At 38.5% G+C, this 14,924-nt stretch overlaps 1 protein-coding gene and 1 non-coding gene across 3 annotated transcripts; one reads left to right on the forward strand and one right to left on the reverse strand.

The window, feature by feature from the left end:
* Window positions 1-855: 855 nt before the first annotated feature.
* On the reverse strand, window positions 856-918 carry LOC113882323. Its single transcript, XR_003508337.1, has one exon. It is a non-coding gene; the product is annotated as a U7 small nuclear RNA (small nuclear RNA).
* A 773-nt stretch (window positions 919-1,691) lies between these two features.
* SNRPC (small nuclear ribonucleoprotein polypeptide C) lies at window positions 1,692-12,704 on the forward strand. 2 transcript variants are annotated; one of them, XM_027524965.1, is made up of 7 exons: window positions 1,692-1,796; window positions 2,139-2,181; window positions 5,698-5,806; window positions 7,973-8,062; window positions 9,436-9,540; window positions 11,620-11,676; window positions 12,104-12,704. In XM_027524965.1, exons 1-7 carry the CDS (start codon window positions 1,789-1,791, stop codon window positions 12,226-12,228), a joined length of 537 nt encoding a protein of 178 aa, XP_027380766.1. In that variant the 5' UTR covers window positions 1,692-1,788; the 3' UTR covers window positions 12,229-12,704. The 2 variants fall into 2 exon arrangements, with proteins under 2 accessions (XP_027380766.1, XP_027380767.1); XM_027524966.1 differs by lacking the exon at window positions 11,620-11,676 and having other exon boundaries at window positions 1,694-1,796.
* The last annotated feature ends 2,220 nt before the right edge of the window (window positions 12,705-14,924 follow it).

Consider the following 14,924-nt stretch of genomic DNA (forward strand, 5'->3'; position numbering starts at 1 on the left):
GTATTTAACCTTGTTAAAGCTCAGTTTCCTCGTCTGAAATATGAATAACAGTGTTGTTGAATAGATTAAATAAGTAGTGCATTTAAACTGTGAATGGAAAATGTTGCTTGCCATATCAACAAACAAAAGATGTTGTGCCATCAAGCCAGCAGCCACTGTAGGCACTCTCAGTGTGCACACTGAGTGGATTCAGGGTGGAGAAAGGCAGGCTACTGGCCCTAGATAGTGAAGATGCATGTCAGAGGAATAATTTCAATATGTCCAGACTCTTGCCTCTTCCCATACATAGAAAAGTGATGAATTCATTAACTTGAGATGTCTGGTTTTCTTTAATTACTTTTTTTTTTCTTTGCAAAACTCCTATATATTCTGGATTCTCTCTTACCTCTTCCAAGCAGTCCCTCAGAGGCTGTCTTCTGGGTTTAAGCTCTCAGTTTTATCCAATAAATAAAACATAACTCTCAACTTTAAGGCTGTGCTTTTTTTTTTTCCCAGTCAACACAAGCACCTAGGACATAGTCAACTGTCAAATAAAGCACCAATTATTATTATTTTGGTTGCAACTGCACCATTGATAAATATGGAACAAAAGAAGCAAGAGCTCCTTCCAGTTCCTAACACTATTTCCTTTTTCTGAAAGAAGGGTCAGGCCATTTCGGAGTCTGATACACCAGGCAGAAAGTTTTGCCTTGTTACTAGAACAGGTTATACCTATGGACAAGCTTTTTTTTTTTTCTTGCCAGATACTTGGCTCAGTTCTCCTACCAGGAATTGAACCTGGGCCATGGCAATGAAAGCCCAGAATCCTAACCACTAGGCCACCAGGGAATTCCCTGGACAAGGCACTTTTTTTTGTTTTGTTTTCCACTGCGTACCAGAAAAACCTGCTAGACAATTTCTAAAAGAGTTGCAACACTGGACAAATGACGTCTAATAGTTTCCTCCTATGTAAAGATAACTTTCATTTGTGGAGGGCTTAGTATGCGCATTGTAGTGAATTCTGTACAAACATTTCCACATCTAATTCATCCTGACTCCACAAGTAAGAACTATTATCCATATTTTGCAGATGAGGAAATTGAGGTTCAGAAAGTTTAATAAGTATACTTATATGCTACTCCATTATAAGTAGCCTATGTAGCATAGCTAAGAAGCAGCGACCGGATTTGAAACTGGGGATTCTGCCTCCTCCAGGGGTTAAAGAGCTCACAAAGAGACGGTACGTAAACCGGCTTCCGCCTGGGTTTCTTGTTTTAAGAAACCTGTCATTTCTCAGTTGTCACTTTGTCAGGAAGCTTTCTCTGTCTTATTCCAAATTGGACTCTTTCATGCTTCATTCCCTCCCTCCCTTACTGTATTGCAACTTGGCCCCATCTAACCCACTACCTACTAACTTTATGGTCCTCCCCAACTCGAATATCAACTCCACGAGGGCAAGGATGTTTGCCTGTTTTGTTCACTGTTGTCTTCTCAGCATTTATACCAGGGTGAACATACTTCCGGGAGGATAGAGAATGTCGGCTTCGAGACCGACTACTGAACCTCGCCGCGACTCTCGGTACCCCCTCTTTCCGCCTTCATCTAGGTGAAGAGACGAGCAGGACAAGCCCCACCCCTCGCCCCGCCCACGACGCCGTTACCGCCTGCGCAACGCAGCTGGAGGATTGGATGACTGGGATTGGATTTCTGAAGTCGCGTTGGGCTCGTCACTTCCGCTGCGTCGGCGCTGACTGAGCGGGTCACTTCCAGGCGGCGCGGAACGGAGTTGCTAACGGCCTGTGGAGCAACATGCCTAAGTGAGTGGGGGCCTGTATTTGCGTGTTCGCGGCCACGGTTACTAATTGTCTCCCTGCGGGAGAACGCAGAGCGGGTTCTGGCTCCGGTAGCCTCTGGGGGAGCGAGCGGGTCAGGGGAAGGAAGGACGACCCGGATTTCTCGTTAGTCCTTTTCGAGTGCGGAGGTGGAATCCGCAGAGGTAGCCAAAAAGCTTGACTTGTGTCAGGACGTTTTGTTTGATATCTTCATATCGTAAATACGTCTTTTATTTTATATTTCAGCTTCAGTGACTAGCAGCTCTGATGGGGCATCTATTAACTGGTTGTCATCTCTTTTTTCCTCTATCCCCCTCCTTTTTCCAGATTTTATTGTGACTACTGCGACACATACCTCACCCATGATTCTGTAAGTAGTGGTTCTTTTCAGTTTCAAAAAACCGTGTGCCTGCCATTTGCAACAACGTGGATGGACTTAGAGAGTCTTATGCTTAGTGAAATAAGGTTGTCAAAGAAACATATTCTCTGTTCTCATTTATACGTGGAACCAAAAAAATAAAGCAAAACGGATGTATATAATAAAACAAACAGACTCACTGATACAGAGAAAAACTAGTGGTTACCAGTAAGGAGAGAGAAGTGGGGAGAGGCAAGATAAGGATAAGGGATTAAGAGTTTTAAACTACTATGTATAAAATAGATAATTGTACAACTCAAGGGAAATATCAAAGCCATTATTTTGTAACTTTAAATTTATTTGTAAATTGTGTGGCCTGTGAATTATAGCTCAATAAAACTGTTACTTTTTTTTTTAATAAAAGAAAACCTAAGCAAAGCCTTGTATGTAATAAATAAGATTTTTTAAGAATTTTGTAATTTCTGCTTTTCATCTCGCTTTGGTTTGAGGGCTACTGCTTGAAGAAACTACTTGGGGTGTTTGTTTTTCCACCCTTCCTGTAACTGTATTTATAATTCAAAGTTAATCTTCCATCAGTCAGTGTTTTCAGTGGAGACCCAAAATAATAAAAGCTTTAGCAAGTTTAAAGATGAAGAAAAAAGTTTGTGACAAGTAAAAACTCTAGGAAAATGTCCTGAGGTTCTAATATTTGTTTGTGTCAAGGGTCTCAAGTGTTTGACTAAATTGGAAAGAAATGCGTACATTTTGAGGAGAATTTTTTGATTAAAAAATAATTAATAGATAACAACAACTACTAAGATTGAATATTGTGTGTCAGGCAGTGTTCCAAATGCTTTACAGTATCATTTTGTTTAATGCTCATGATAATCCTATGAAGTTAGTATTATCTCCCATTTTACAGAGAGGGAAACTGAGGTAGCATGGATAAATAACTGGATGTTACAAAACCATTAAGTTGTGTAGAGGTGGAAGATGAGCCAAGCAGTCTAACTCCAAAGCTTCTATGCCAGCAGCTCTCAAATTTTTTGTTTCACGGTCCCTTTACATGCTTAGAAATTACTGGATGGTAGGTTAAATGATTTTTCTCCATTAAAATTTTCTGTATTTGAAGTTACTTAAAAATATTAATTCATTTAAGGTAAAGATAACAGAAATAACACTTTAAAAGTGAAAAATAGCTATTTTCCAAAAGAAAAAATTTAGTGTGAAAAATGGCATGAACTTTTTGGACTCTTCTGTAACATCTGACTTAATTGTCTTCTACTTTAAATCTAAATCTGTCACACCTTGTTTTGGTTGAAGTATATGAAGAATCCAACCTCACATGTATGTAGGAGCTAGAAGTACTTTAATATCGTTTTGAAACATTTGTGGATATTCTTTAATATTCTTGTATTACTGCACCAAAACTCAATGCATAGTTGCAGTGTAGAATCTAAACCGTGTCAAGTGGTCTTAACATTAAAAGTCACTGGTCTGTCTTGCACTTTGAATGGTGTCTGTGAGCCACACCTTGAGAACTGCAGCTCTCAACTTTTTTAATCAGAGACCTGATTAAACCAGAATTCAGTCATGATGTCATCATGAATAGTAGCTGCAAGAAGTTAACTGATTATTTCTCTGTTGTCACTTCGTTTGGAATTCTAACATATGGTCAGCTATAATTCAGCATTAGTAGATTTATGGAATATGTATTTCTTCCTCCTAAAGAAATAATAGTTGTAAATATTATATTATTACACCTTGGAGGAGACCTCTCAGTCATTTGGTATTAGTAGTAGCTTGCCTACAGAGCTCTGCCTGTTTTGTTTTGTCTTTGTGTCCCTAACCCCCTCTCTAGGTCAAACCCTTCATCATAATTTTCTGAAGTTTGTTTGGGAGGCTATGCCTTTCTACCCTTTTCCAGTGCTATTTTGTCGTATACTCACTCTGCTTGCTAATGCTAGAATTCAGAGAGTGGAAAAGTCTCTCTTTATAGTAAATATCTCTTTATAAGACATGTCAGGAATCCCTATAATACTGTTTTTCTAACAAGATACCTTGTGAAAGTAAGTTTCCATGGTGACTGAAGCAGTCTCTGTGGTGGACTTTGAAATGTATAGAAGATTCAGTGCTCTAACTTTTTGCTGGTTCTTAGGCATGATTTTGTTATTAAGCTTAAGGCATCATTGTGGTATTAGTGTAAGCAGTGACTGGGAGACAGGGAATGGTATTAATATTTTGAGATGTACACCAGTTTCTGAGATACACAGCTTTTGCTCCTGTGATAGTGGTCATATCTGCTATGGCTGAAGCAGTCATGTGGAGAGAGGTAAGAGGGAGGAAGGCAGTCATGAGGTGCATCTGAATGCGATCTGGATTCCAGGCCTTGGTTTGCTACTTAACATGTCTTTTGAGACACATCTTTAGGCATAAATAAAAGATGATAACCTTGTGATTTTTAAAATCAATTTTATTGAATTACATATATTCAGTTAAATGCATGTATTTTGAGTGTACAGTTTGATGATACGTCAGATGATTACAGCTTGCTCTATGCATCAAGACTTAGAACATTTCTGTCACTCCAGAAGGTTCTCCTGTGCTCTTTTGTAGTGAGTCCCTGTGCACCCCGACCCTGACTGATCTGGCTTTTATGACTAAAGATCATTATTACTGATTTTAAACTTTATATGAATGGAGGCTTATATACTCTGTATGTTTGATTTCTTTTGCTCAGCATGGTTTGAGATTTGTCTGTATTGCATATATCAGCAGTTCATTCTTTCTGATTAGTATTTCGCTGTATTGTGCACATGTGGTCTTAGGGAGATTGAGGCACTACTTGTAAAGTACGTAGCATGGTGTCTGGCATGTAGTAAAAGTTAAATAAATGTTGACTTAAGACAAAAGGTTAAGTGTGTGAAGTTTATCTTATGTCAGTTTTATCTCAATAAAACTGTTAGATGAGCTACAGTTCTGAGGGATTCACATAGAATCTATGTTCTAGACCTATGGTCCTTTAAAAGACCATATTTCCGTAAACTGTTATTTAAATGTATGTAAGCTATATTGTTTTTCCATAGAGTAACCTAAGAAAGTAACCTAAAACACATAATATTGTGTTTTAGATCAGTGGATTGCAGACTTTTTCTTCACATGCCAGATTGTAATTATTTTAGGTTTGTGGGCCATACAGTCTTTGTTGCAGTTACTCAACTCTGCTGTTGTGGAGAGAAGACGTAGACGATCCATAAAGAAACGAATACCGCTGTGTTTCAGTATTTCTTTTCCACAAAATCAGGTGGCTGGCCCATGGGCCATAGTTTTCTGACCCCAGGTTTAGATAATAAATACAGAAGGTAAATTACCACAGTACATTGCTGGAAAATGTTTTTAGTGATGCTTTGGCACCCAGCTAAAGCTGCTAAATTTAGCAAGGCTACCCACAAAAAGGTAAGGCTTCAGAAAATTTCTGGTTTGGGATTGTTTGTTTCTTTGACTGATCACTACCCTTTTGTTTTCCAGCCATCTGTGAGGAAGACACACTGCAGTGGTAGGAAGCACAAGGAGAATGTGAAAGACTACTATCAGAAGTGGATGGAAGAGCAGGCTCAGAGCCTGATTGACAAAACAAGTGCGTTGCGGCCTCCTGCTCTGGTGGGGTAGATGGCCCCATTCTTCCTCGTCTCTGTGTCTCTCGTTTTTTCAGAGAAGCAGCTCATTCTGAATGATAAATAGGATCATGCTGATGTGCTGAATGAAAGAAGTGGAAAGTCATTGGTTTCTTGGGGATATAGGAAAACACTAATTTTTGAGGGTAGAGCAATCAGATACTGGTTAGCCTAGGAAGTTGGGTAGAGAAGAATGAGTTGTCTAATGTTTCTGTTGATGTGGACCAGATTTTGTAGCAAATTTATAACCTCCTTTATTGTGATTCGTAATTTTTAGATTGGTTTTCCTGTTACAGTAGGAAAAGGTAGAGGTGAGTTTGTAGATCTCTTTGAAGAGTTTGAGAGACTTATTCTTCCCGTCCTGACAAAGATAACTGGTCACAAAGGGCGTAACTGATATGACAGAATAGTCTGGATATGTTTTGGACTCTTGCCATACATGCTATACTCGTTTAATTAGGAACATTTTTGTTGTTTGGGGTGGTAAGGTACAAAGCACTGCCAGAAAGAGATACTGTATTTTTATGCTTGATCATCCTAACGTATCTGAAACATGGCCTTTTCCAGTTGTTCATTGTACCCACTGCTGGCAGCCAAATGTGGACTTTGATCATGGTGTTTGCTTTTTTTTTTTTAAGCAAGACTGTCATGAAAAATTTTAAGCTCAGAAGAAGGAGAACTTGAAAGAAAGAACCTCCTGTGGCTGTCACGCGTGTATCTTTCAGCTGCAGCATTGTCTTGTTTATACCAAAGTTCTCTAACTTAGCGCTGTTGATATTTGGGGCCTGATAATTCTTTGTCGGGGGCTGTTCATGCGCTACAGGCTGTTGAGCAGCAACTCTGACCTATACCCACTAGATGCCTGTAGCTCCTAGTATCTCCATGCACTGCCTGATGTCCCTACAGGGGCAAAATTGCCTCTTGTTGAGAGCCACCAGATACCTTCATCTACTTCCTTCCCCTTCCTAGATTATTAAGGGGCAAATCTCAGAAATTATCTCATCTGGGAAAAAAAATGTAAGGATGAGTAAATGTTTTTGATGAAAAACTTTGAGAGGAGAAGAAGTGAGCCCTTGGGGACGGACTTGATGATGTTCATGGCTGTGTTGAGTCTGCTACTGAGCCAGTGGCATTGCCACTCCCTCTTCAGTCTTTGCAAGCTGTCCTGCGCAGGATGTGGGAGGTCTCCTGACTGGAAAAGCCTTTGTTGGGAGATATGAACCCTTCGAGAGAATAGGCTCTTAGGGGGCTTGTGAATAGCTATTCATAAATCTCTACTCTGGGTCATTTTTTGCATCTGATCTTCATGAATTATCAGTGATCTCCTTGAGTGATTTGACTTCCTTTGCACTGTGAGGGTAGAGTGGAATGGGGGAGTGTCTGGGGTGCAGACTGCACTGACTTGAGAAAGGCATATTCAGGAATTGACTTTATGCATGTGTATTTTAGTGTTTATTTATGACTGTTTTCCCAAGACAAATACAAACAGTCTTCAGTTTCTTTTGTTTGCATTTGTGCCTCATGTTATCTGAAAGAAAAACTGTAATTGTATTGGACATTTTTTAAAAATCATAATCTCCTTCAGAGCAGGCTCTTGGCTTTGAATTTGAAATCTTTTTTCTTTAACATCTCTTAGCTCAGTGCATTAATTTCAAAACTGGTAAACCAAAATGGTGTATTGTTTTGATGCAGGAAAGCATATATAGGAAGGACTGAAATTTTACAAAGCCTGGCCTCTGGGCACTTAGCACACATTTTTCAAATAAAACTGAGCAGCTTAAGTTGAGTATAAACTACATCTGCAGATCAAAGATGACTGCTTCTCTTTGGTAAAACATTTATAGGTGGGAGGTCACTTATAGTTAACTAGTCTCACATAGTTATTTAGCCATAGGAATGGTGATGAAATAAAACTTGGTTAAAAAACCCAGATCAGTAAACCAGTTAATTGCAGTTTTAGCTGGTGAGTACTTAAAGTTGATTTTGACCATGGTGTTGTAATGTTGGATGAAAGATTTTTAGAGTGAAATAATGGGATCATTAAAGATTGAAAAGAAAGTGGTTATTTTAGTAATTAAATGGGTTGTTGAATTCTTATTCACTGTTGTTTTTGCTTACTCTCTCCAAAGCTGCTGCATTTCAACAAGGAAAGATACCTCCTACTCCATTCTCTGCTCCTCCTCCTGCAGGGGCAATGATCCCACCTCCCCCCAGTCTCCGTAAGTATAAAGTTTTTACCTTAGTAGGTGTAACTGGGAAGATTATCCTTGATTTTGTTAGATTATCTCACAGTAGGCTTTCAAATGCTCATTAGATGAATGTTGTTGTTCAGTCATCCAGTCATGTCCGACCCTTTGTGACCCTGTGGACTGCAGCAAGCCAGGCTTCCCTGTCCCTCACCATCTTCCGGAGTTTGCCCAAGTTCATGTCCGTTGCATTGGTGGATATATAGACAGTAATAGATGACAGCTTCAGTGGTATAATTTGTGAATTATCTTTAGAGTTACATTCTTATTGCACTATTACTAGGTCTCAAGTGGGTCTGTGACAGATACAGTGGATAGCTCTGAATGTACCTGTGATAATGAGCTGATGTATAAAGAGGTGTTGCTAAGGTATTAAATTGTTTACTGCTATGAATGCAACACTGGAGGACCGAAACAGCTGATAAACTCCTCAGTCTCTCTCCCAAATTTGTAACCCATCTAACACCAATATACATATACCTTGAGAAAGACAAAAATTGCATAGTTAGGAGTGGGTCAAAGGACTCTTCTGTTTGGGGAGGTTTGTTGTTTCTGCAGAACAGACAGGTGGAGATAGAATAATTAGGCCTAAGTTCTTTGTCCCTCCTATAAGGGTTCAGATAGAAATTGAACTCAGAGACCTAAATTCAGTCCTGTAAGTAATCATGGATATAAACACAGAGAAGTAGGCTAGACCACTAGTGGCCCACCAGTCCCTTCTTGGAATCTTGCCATCCTGGGATCTGATCAGGCTCACAGCAGCTTAAGGTCATCTCTCTCCCCTAGTCTGTCCCGACTGGCTGGCACTCAACTCCATTATTTTTAATAGTAGAATAGGCAGTGGTATGAATGTACATGATTAACCTCACCATTTTCTTACTGTTGGATATGTAAGTTGTTTCAGATTGTTGCTGTTGTAAAAGATACTGTCAGGAATATCTCTGCATGTACATTATCATATTTCCAAAGACTCTCTTAAACCTAGGTTTTGATTAAAAAAAAAAAAGACCTGAAATTGAAATTAGATACTTGTAGCTTAAGATCATCAGTTTTTTGTTGTTTTGTTTTTTTTAAACAGAGGATAGAGTTTGAAATTTAAAACTTGGAATTTAACTTGGGGAACTTATCTTCACTTTACACTTCTGTCTGGGCAGGCTTGTTTTTAGTCATAAAGTAATTAAAGTTCTGTAGCCAGCTGATTTTTGTCGATCTACTGTTATAAAACAAATCATAAAAAGTTACAGAATTATTGCAGAATTTGGGCCAGGTCATGAAGCCCTGTTTCATTAAAAAGAAATTGTTAATATACAAGAATATCTCAGTCTGAGGCCCATTTCTTATTTCAGCGGGTCCTCCTCGCCCTGGGATGATGCCTGCACCTCACATGGGGGGCCCTCCCATGATGCCGATGATGGGTCCCCCTCCTCCTGGGATGATGCCAGTGGGACCTGGTAAGTTTGGGTCTCTTTCCTTCTTGGATGCTCCATTGTGTTCTAGCTTTTGATTTAAATAGAATTCTTAATTAGCTGTCTAAATGTACTGCAACAAATTACATTTGGTGAATCTATAATAGTAAAAAGAAGTACTTGGTTTATCAGTGTAATTGGATGGTATCCAAAGACCCTGTGCAACTGAAAGGAAGATAAGACTACCTCTTTTTTTCTTCTCCTCTGACCCTCCTGTTTCCTTGCCCCTCCTGACTTTTGGCTGTTTGTAATGAGGAGAAGGGTAGATACATCCTTAGGCTGCTGCTTTCCTCAGTTTTGGTTTGGAGCAGAACTGCCCCCCTACTGCTGATTTAATCTTTCAGGTTAACTTGGTTAATTAGTATTTATGAAAAAGATCTTAGGCCTAGTAGTTTTTTATTCAAAAGGGGAAAAAACTTGTACCTCAAACATTTGATTTTAACATAAACATAAATATACATTGGTTTGTAGTTTTCTGATACGCAGTCAGGGCCTTTGCTTTGACAATGAATATACTGACTGGAACACCATATGTTTGTTGCATAAACCAGTAAGCCACACTCATAATGCATCCTTTACCAACTTTAGTTTCATTTTTCTTTGAAGTGGTTAGAGACCTTGTGAGGCAGTTTAGTTCCTATTTTTTATGATCTTCTCGCCTACCAAATTTGTGAGTACCCTGGGGGGATGATTTGGTTGAGTCTTTCTTAGTAATCAGCGTAGTTTTTATAGAAACAGTTCTTGTTCTGTATTCATATTTCATTGGTTTGCAGAATAAATAATTAGAGTACATACAAGTGACATAAGAAGCCTACACCCCAACTGATAAGACAATATAGTAGCCTCCTGGTCAGAAGCGATCAGTATGCTTGATGTGGGTGTCATTTAGAGGGGGAAAGTTTAGATAAGGAAAAGTCCTGCCTTACTGGTTTGTAAATCCAGAACACAGTCTAAGTGATTCAGATGTCTTTTACATTCTTAAATTGGGGTCACAAATTCAGATGCCTAGAGGGGTTAGGGATGTGAATTGGGAAGTGCTTTGACTCATGTAAAGAAAGCTTCTAGAACTCAGTGTCAGTGTGTGCTTGACATTTGAGAATACAGGCTTGGTGATGCCAGTTTGCCTGAGTATTTTGTTGTTATTTTTAGCCAGGTTAAAATAATAAAGTTATGGGATTTCATTAAAAATAATTGAGTAGTTGGGGAGTGGGCAGGGGTAAGAATGGGTGGGGATAAGATAAAACAAAGTTGACCACGGGTGGATAATTGTTGAAGCTGGTTGATGGGTACATGGATGTTCATTATATTCTTTTTACTCTGCTTGTGTATGGTTACACATTTCCATAATAAAAAGATGTAAAAAGGAATACTTATTAGTTATTAGACATATTAGTTGCCAGTGCTGACAACCAATTAAAGTTTAATGCTCTATGGAGACCAAAGAAAACAAGTTTTCAGGGGCCTCATTTTTAGTCTTTGGTCTGGATCAGTTTCTTGTAAGAAAATGCTGAATACAGGTTATGTTATGGAGGGAGTTTTAATAAGATATTTAGAATTTTAATATTTTCTGTTTCTGCTGAAATTTATCTTAAATTTTGTACCTGTTGGATTTTGTGTTTTTGCATATATTTGTGTTTTGCTTTTTGTGGTAAGGCTATATTCAACTTTAAATATAGTTTTCTCTTGAATCATTATAATCAAAATGATTTATTGAAAAATGATTAGGTAAAATCTGATATTTAAAAAGAAGCTATATAACATGAAAATTATAAGGCATAGTAATATAATTAATATCATGAACCCAACACCCAGCTGAGAAAGTGGAACATTACCAGTCCCATGAAGCTGCCTGTATTCCTCCCCAACCCTCACCTGTCTGCTTGCCCTCCCTTCCCTGGCTCATTTATTTGGCTGGTATTATATTGATGGGACACATTAAAAAAAAATTCATTTTTAGTTTTTGAAATGCATTAGAAAAATCAGATTTGTGTGTGTGCTAATTGTTATAAATCACATTATTGCCTATTATTTTTCTTGACTTGAGCTAAGTATGGTTACTAACAGGTTCTCAGCATGGGCCTCCTGCTCACCTTTCCTACAACTCCGAACAAACGCTTAGTGGTAAGATTGTCCTCTGTGCCTGTGTACATTCATGAACTAGCTCCTGGTTATATGGTGCATAGAAGTGATTAAAAGAGCTGACTGAGTAACATGTGACTTAGCTGTGAATTTCCCTGAGTGAGAAAAAAGGTCAATTTAGGGAACTGGTCCCTGGTGATTTCTGGAAAACAATCTATTAATAGTTTCCCCCTTACTATCATTAGATCATGATTCCCATATGGTTCTTGTGTTGACCTTTTTGTTTTTTGTTTGAGAATGTCTAAGTAATTTACAGATGTGATGGATTTGTTGCATTTCTTCTGTCAAGTATGTCTTTTTTCCAGCATTTTGCAGGGGGGGCTCTTTTTTTGTCTTTAAATGAAGTCCCATCAAGCTCTCCTAAGTAGTATTTTTGACTCTCTTTTTTTCTTTTTTGTTTTGCCTGCAGCTCCTGGAATGAGGCCGCCTATGGGAGGCCACATGCCAATGATGCCCGGGCCCCCAATGATGAGACCTCCTGCCCGTCCCATGATGGTGCCCACCCGGCCAGGAATGACCCGACCAGACAGATAAGGAGATTGGGGAGCCTCTTTGTATCAGTTTTGTATTACTTGTACTTAACCAGGAGATCATGGTGCTGTGACTCTGGGTGTTTTCTAAGAGCATGATAAGGAAAACTTGTTCCCCTTCCTATCAGAGAGAGTAGTTTTGGAAGGAAGTCGTGGGACAGAAAAAACAGTTTTCATTTGTATTGTGAAATGTGAAAATAAAATTGTCAATTCTTTTAGTTAAAAATGTGTTCCCTTTTTTCCTCCCTTCTGTGTTCTTTTTGTATTATAACAGAGATTCCTGTTGTCTTTCTGTAGCTCATTCTCCCTTCAGCATGCCCTCTGCCTGACGTTGTTTTCCCTTAGCTGTAGAGTGGGTCCCTGTGGGTGCCCTGTCTTTATTTAGTAAAGTTTACTTGTGCAAAAACTGGTAAATCCAACACTTATAGAGCTTTTGTCAATTAAAATAATAAAGAGCACCTGGTTAATTTTTCACATTAATAATACTTTGTGTAGTAAGTGGACAATTTTAATTTAAAAGAAGCATAAACTTCTTTTATGCTGAAGTAGGGAAAATAGCTTCACAGAGAGTGCGTGTCAGCTTGGCAAGAATTGCCTTAACCTCAACTTCTCCTTTCACTCAGCTCTTTTTCTTGAGCTTCATATAGAAAATTCTCTACTAGTAATAGAAAAATTAGGCAGATTTTCATGGTGAAGAAGGTATCTTGAGAACATCATTTGTTATGTCACCAGGCTATAAAAGGATAATGTTTTCAGGGAGGCATCTAGAAGCAAGCCATTGCCACTGTTCAGCTTAGTGTAAAATCTAAACTCCTGTTTCATATTACAAGTGGGAGTAAACATTGCTATAACCTCTGGGGAGGGCAGTTTGGCAGTATCACTCAGAATTAGAGTGCTTGTGTCCTTTGACTTAGCATTTCCAAGTCCAGGGAACAGATTTAGCCTATAGACAGACATGTATGATATGACATATGTATAAGATTATAGCAAAAAACTGGAAATCACATAGGTGTCTGATGAAAGGGGACTGAGCAAAGACATTACACCCACACTGTGGCACATCCCATGCATGCTGAAACAGAATAAGGAAGTTCTGAACTGACGGGGAGATTTCCAAGATACACATTGTCCCGAATCTTGGTTTGTTCACATAACAATGTCTTGTTTGCTGCTGTCCTTTTGTAAAGGAAATACCTATATATGCCTGTGTGTGCTTAAAGGATCCCTCAAAGGACAGTTGAGCAACTGGAAATACTGGTTGACCGTAAAAAGTAAAAGAATGGCTAGGGGACAGGGAGGAATGAGAGAGGTTTGCCGCTTTTTTGTATCTGTTGGATTTTGAATCATTCTCTATTGAAAAAACAAAACAATCCACCTTTGCCATCTGAGGTTATTGTTAAATGTGATGCTATGGCAGAGGGTGCCCTAAACCAACAGTTCACAAACTGGCTGGTGATCAGAGTTATGGAAGACCTTTCCCAAAGTAAAGAGTCCAGACTTGGGGACTTCCCTGGTGGCCCAGTGGACTTCCCCTTCCAGTGCAGGGGCGCAGGTTGAATCCCTGGTCAGGGAGCTAAGATCCACATGCCTTGTGGACAAAAAGTCAAAACATAAGACATATTGTAAAAAATTCAATAGAGATTAAAATAAAGACCCCAGATTTTGATTCTACATATCTGGTTTGGGCTTTGGAAATTTGTGTTTTGAGAAAGCTCCCTAAGAAATTTTGATTATTCAGTGGGTTTGGCAAGCTCTGTCTTAGGATCTATTATACTCAAGAATACAACTATATATGCATGTGTGTTTATAATTTTTAAAAGATTTGTAGCTAGAAATTTAAATGACGATAGGTTGTTTGCTTTTTTTCCTAGAAACTTGTGACTATTTTGAAGAAAAGCTAATTTAGGCAAATAAACCACATCTAGGTAAACAAGAGATTAGAAAGAGATTAGATTCTTACAGCGAGATGATCTTTATGCTCAGCCTCCATAGAAGCTAAGTCAGCTTCTTAGTCTGAGCCTTTGCCAGGACTACTTGTTGCTTTTTAGTTTTTTTATTGTCACATCTTTTTAAGGAGGACTTAAGTCTTAGAAATTGATAATTTGTGTGTCTTTTATAGCTTATTACATTTGTTTTTAAAATCTTCTGTAGACTTTAGGATTTGTTAGGGAAAACCATGCCAGTGGAGCTTATATGTGACTCAGCAAGTTTCTGGTTTGGATGGCTCTGTTAGGTGCAGGGTAAAGAGCCTGTGGATACACAGGAAGCCCACAGGTGTCTATTTAGGTTTTTAAAACAGCCTCAGATACTAGGAACAACCTAGGTTTTCCTAAAATAAAGATTTTTCCACAGTATGTTTTTAGGGTTGAATATCTACTCTGGAAACATTTCTATAGTCTTTGAAAAAAAGTGTTTTACAAAGTTTCAGGAAAATAATATGTTGACTTAGAAGTTTTAACAGTGAACAAAAGTGGGAATAAATAATTCTAAAGAAGGTTTTTTTAAATTTTATTAACTCCTAGGGCAAACTATTATTATAATGAATGATTATCAGATGTTTCCTTTGTAAGAGGCTTAAACTTGGTGCTATTGCTTTATGCCTTTAGACCTCTGGTTTTAATTCTAAAATATGAGTCAGCTGTAATATGAGCATCTGTATAAGTACAAACCAGAATCTACTAGATATCAAGAACTGAAGAA

Source organism: Bos indicus x Bos taurus, chromosome 23 (genome assembly GCF_003369695.1).
Source record: "Bos indicus x Bos taurus breed Angus x Brahman F1 hybrid chromosome 23, Bos_hybrid_MaternalHap_v2.0, whole genome shotgun sequence".
Classification (NCBI taxonomy): Eukaryota; Metazoa; Chordata; class Mammalia; order Artiodactyla; family Bovidae; genus Bos; species Bos indicus x Bos taurus.

Bases quoted from the DNA above. Each gene is read 5' to 3' on its own strand.
- SNRPC (XM_027524965.1), top strand. The intron at 5,807-7,972 runs GTGCGTTGCGGC...CTCTCTCCAAAG, and splicing joins GAGCCTGATTGACAAAACAA to CTGCTGCATTTCAACAAGGA. The intron at 9,541-11,619 runs GTAAGTTTGGGT...GGTTACTAACAG, and splicing joins GATGATGCCAGTGGGACCTG to GTTCTCAGCATGGGCCTCCT.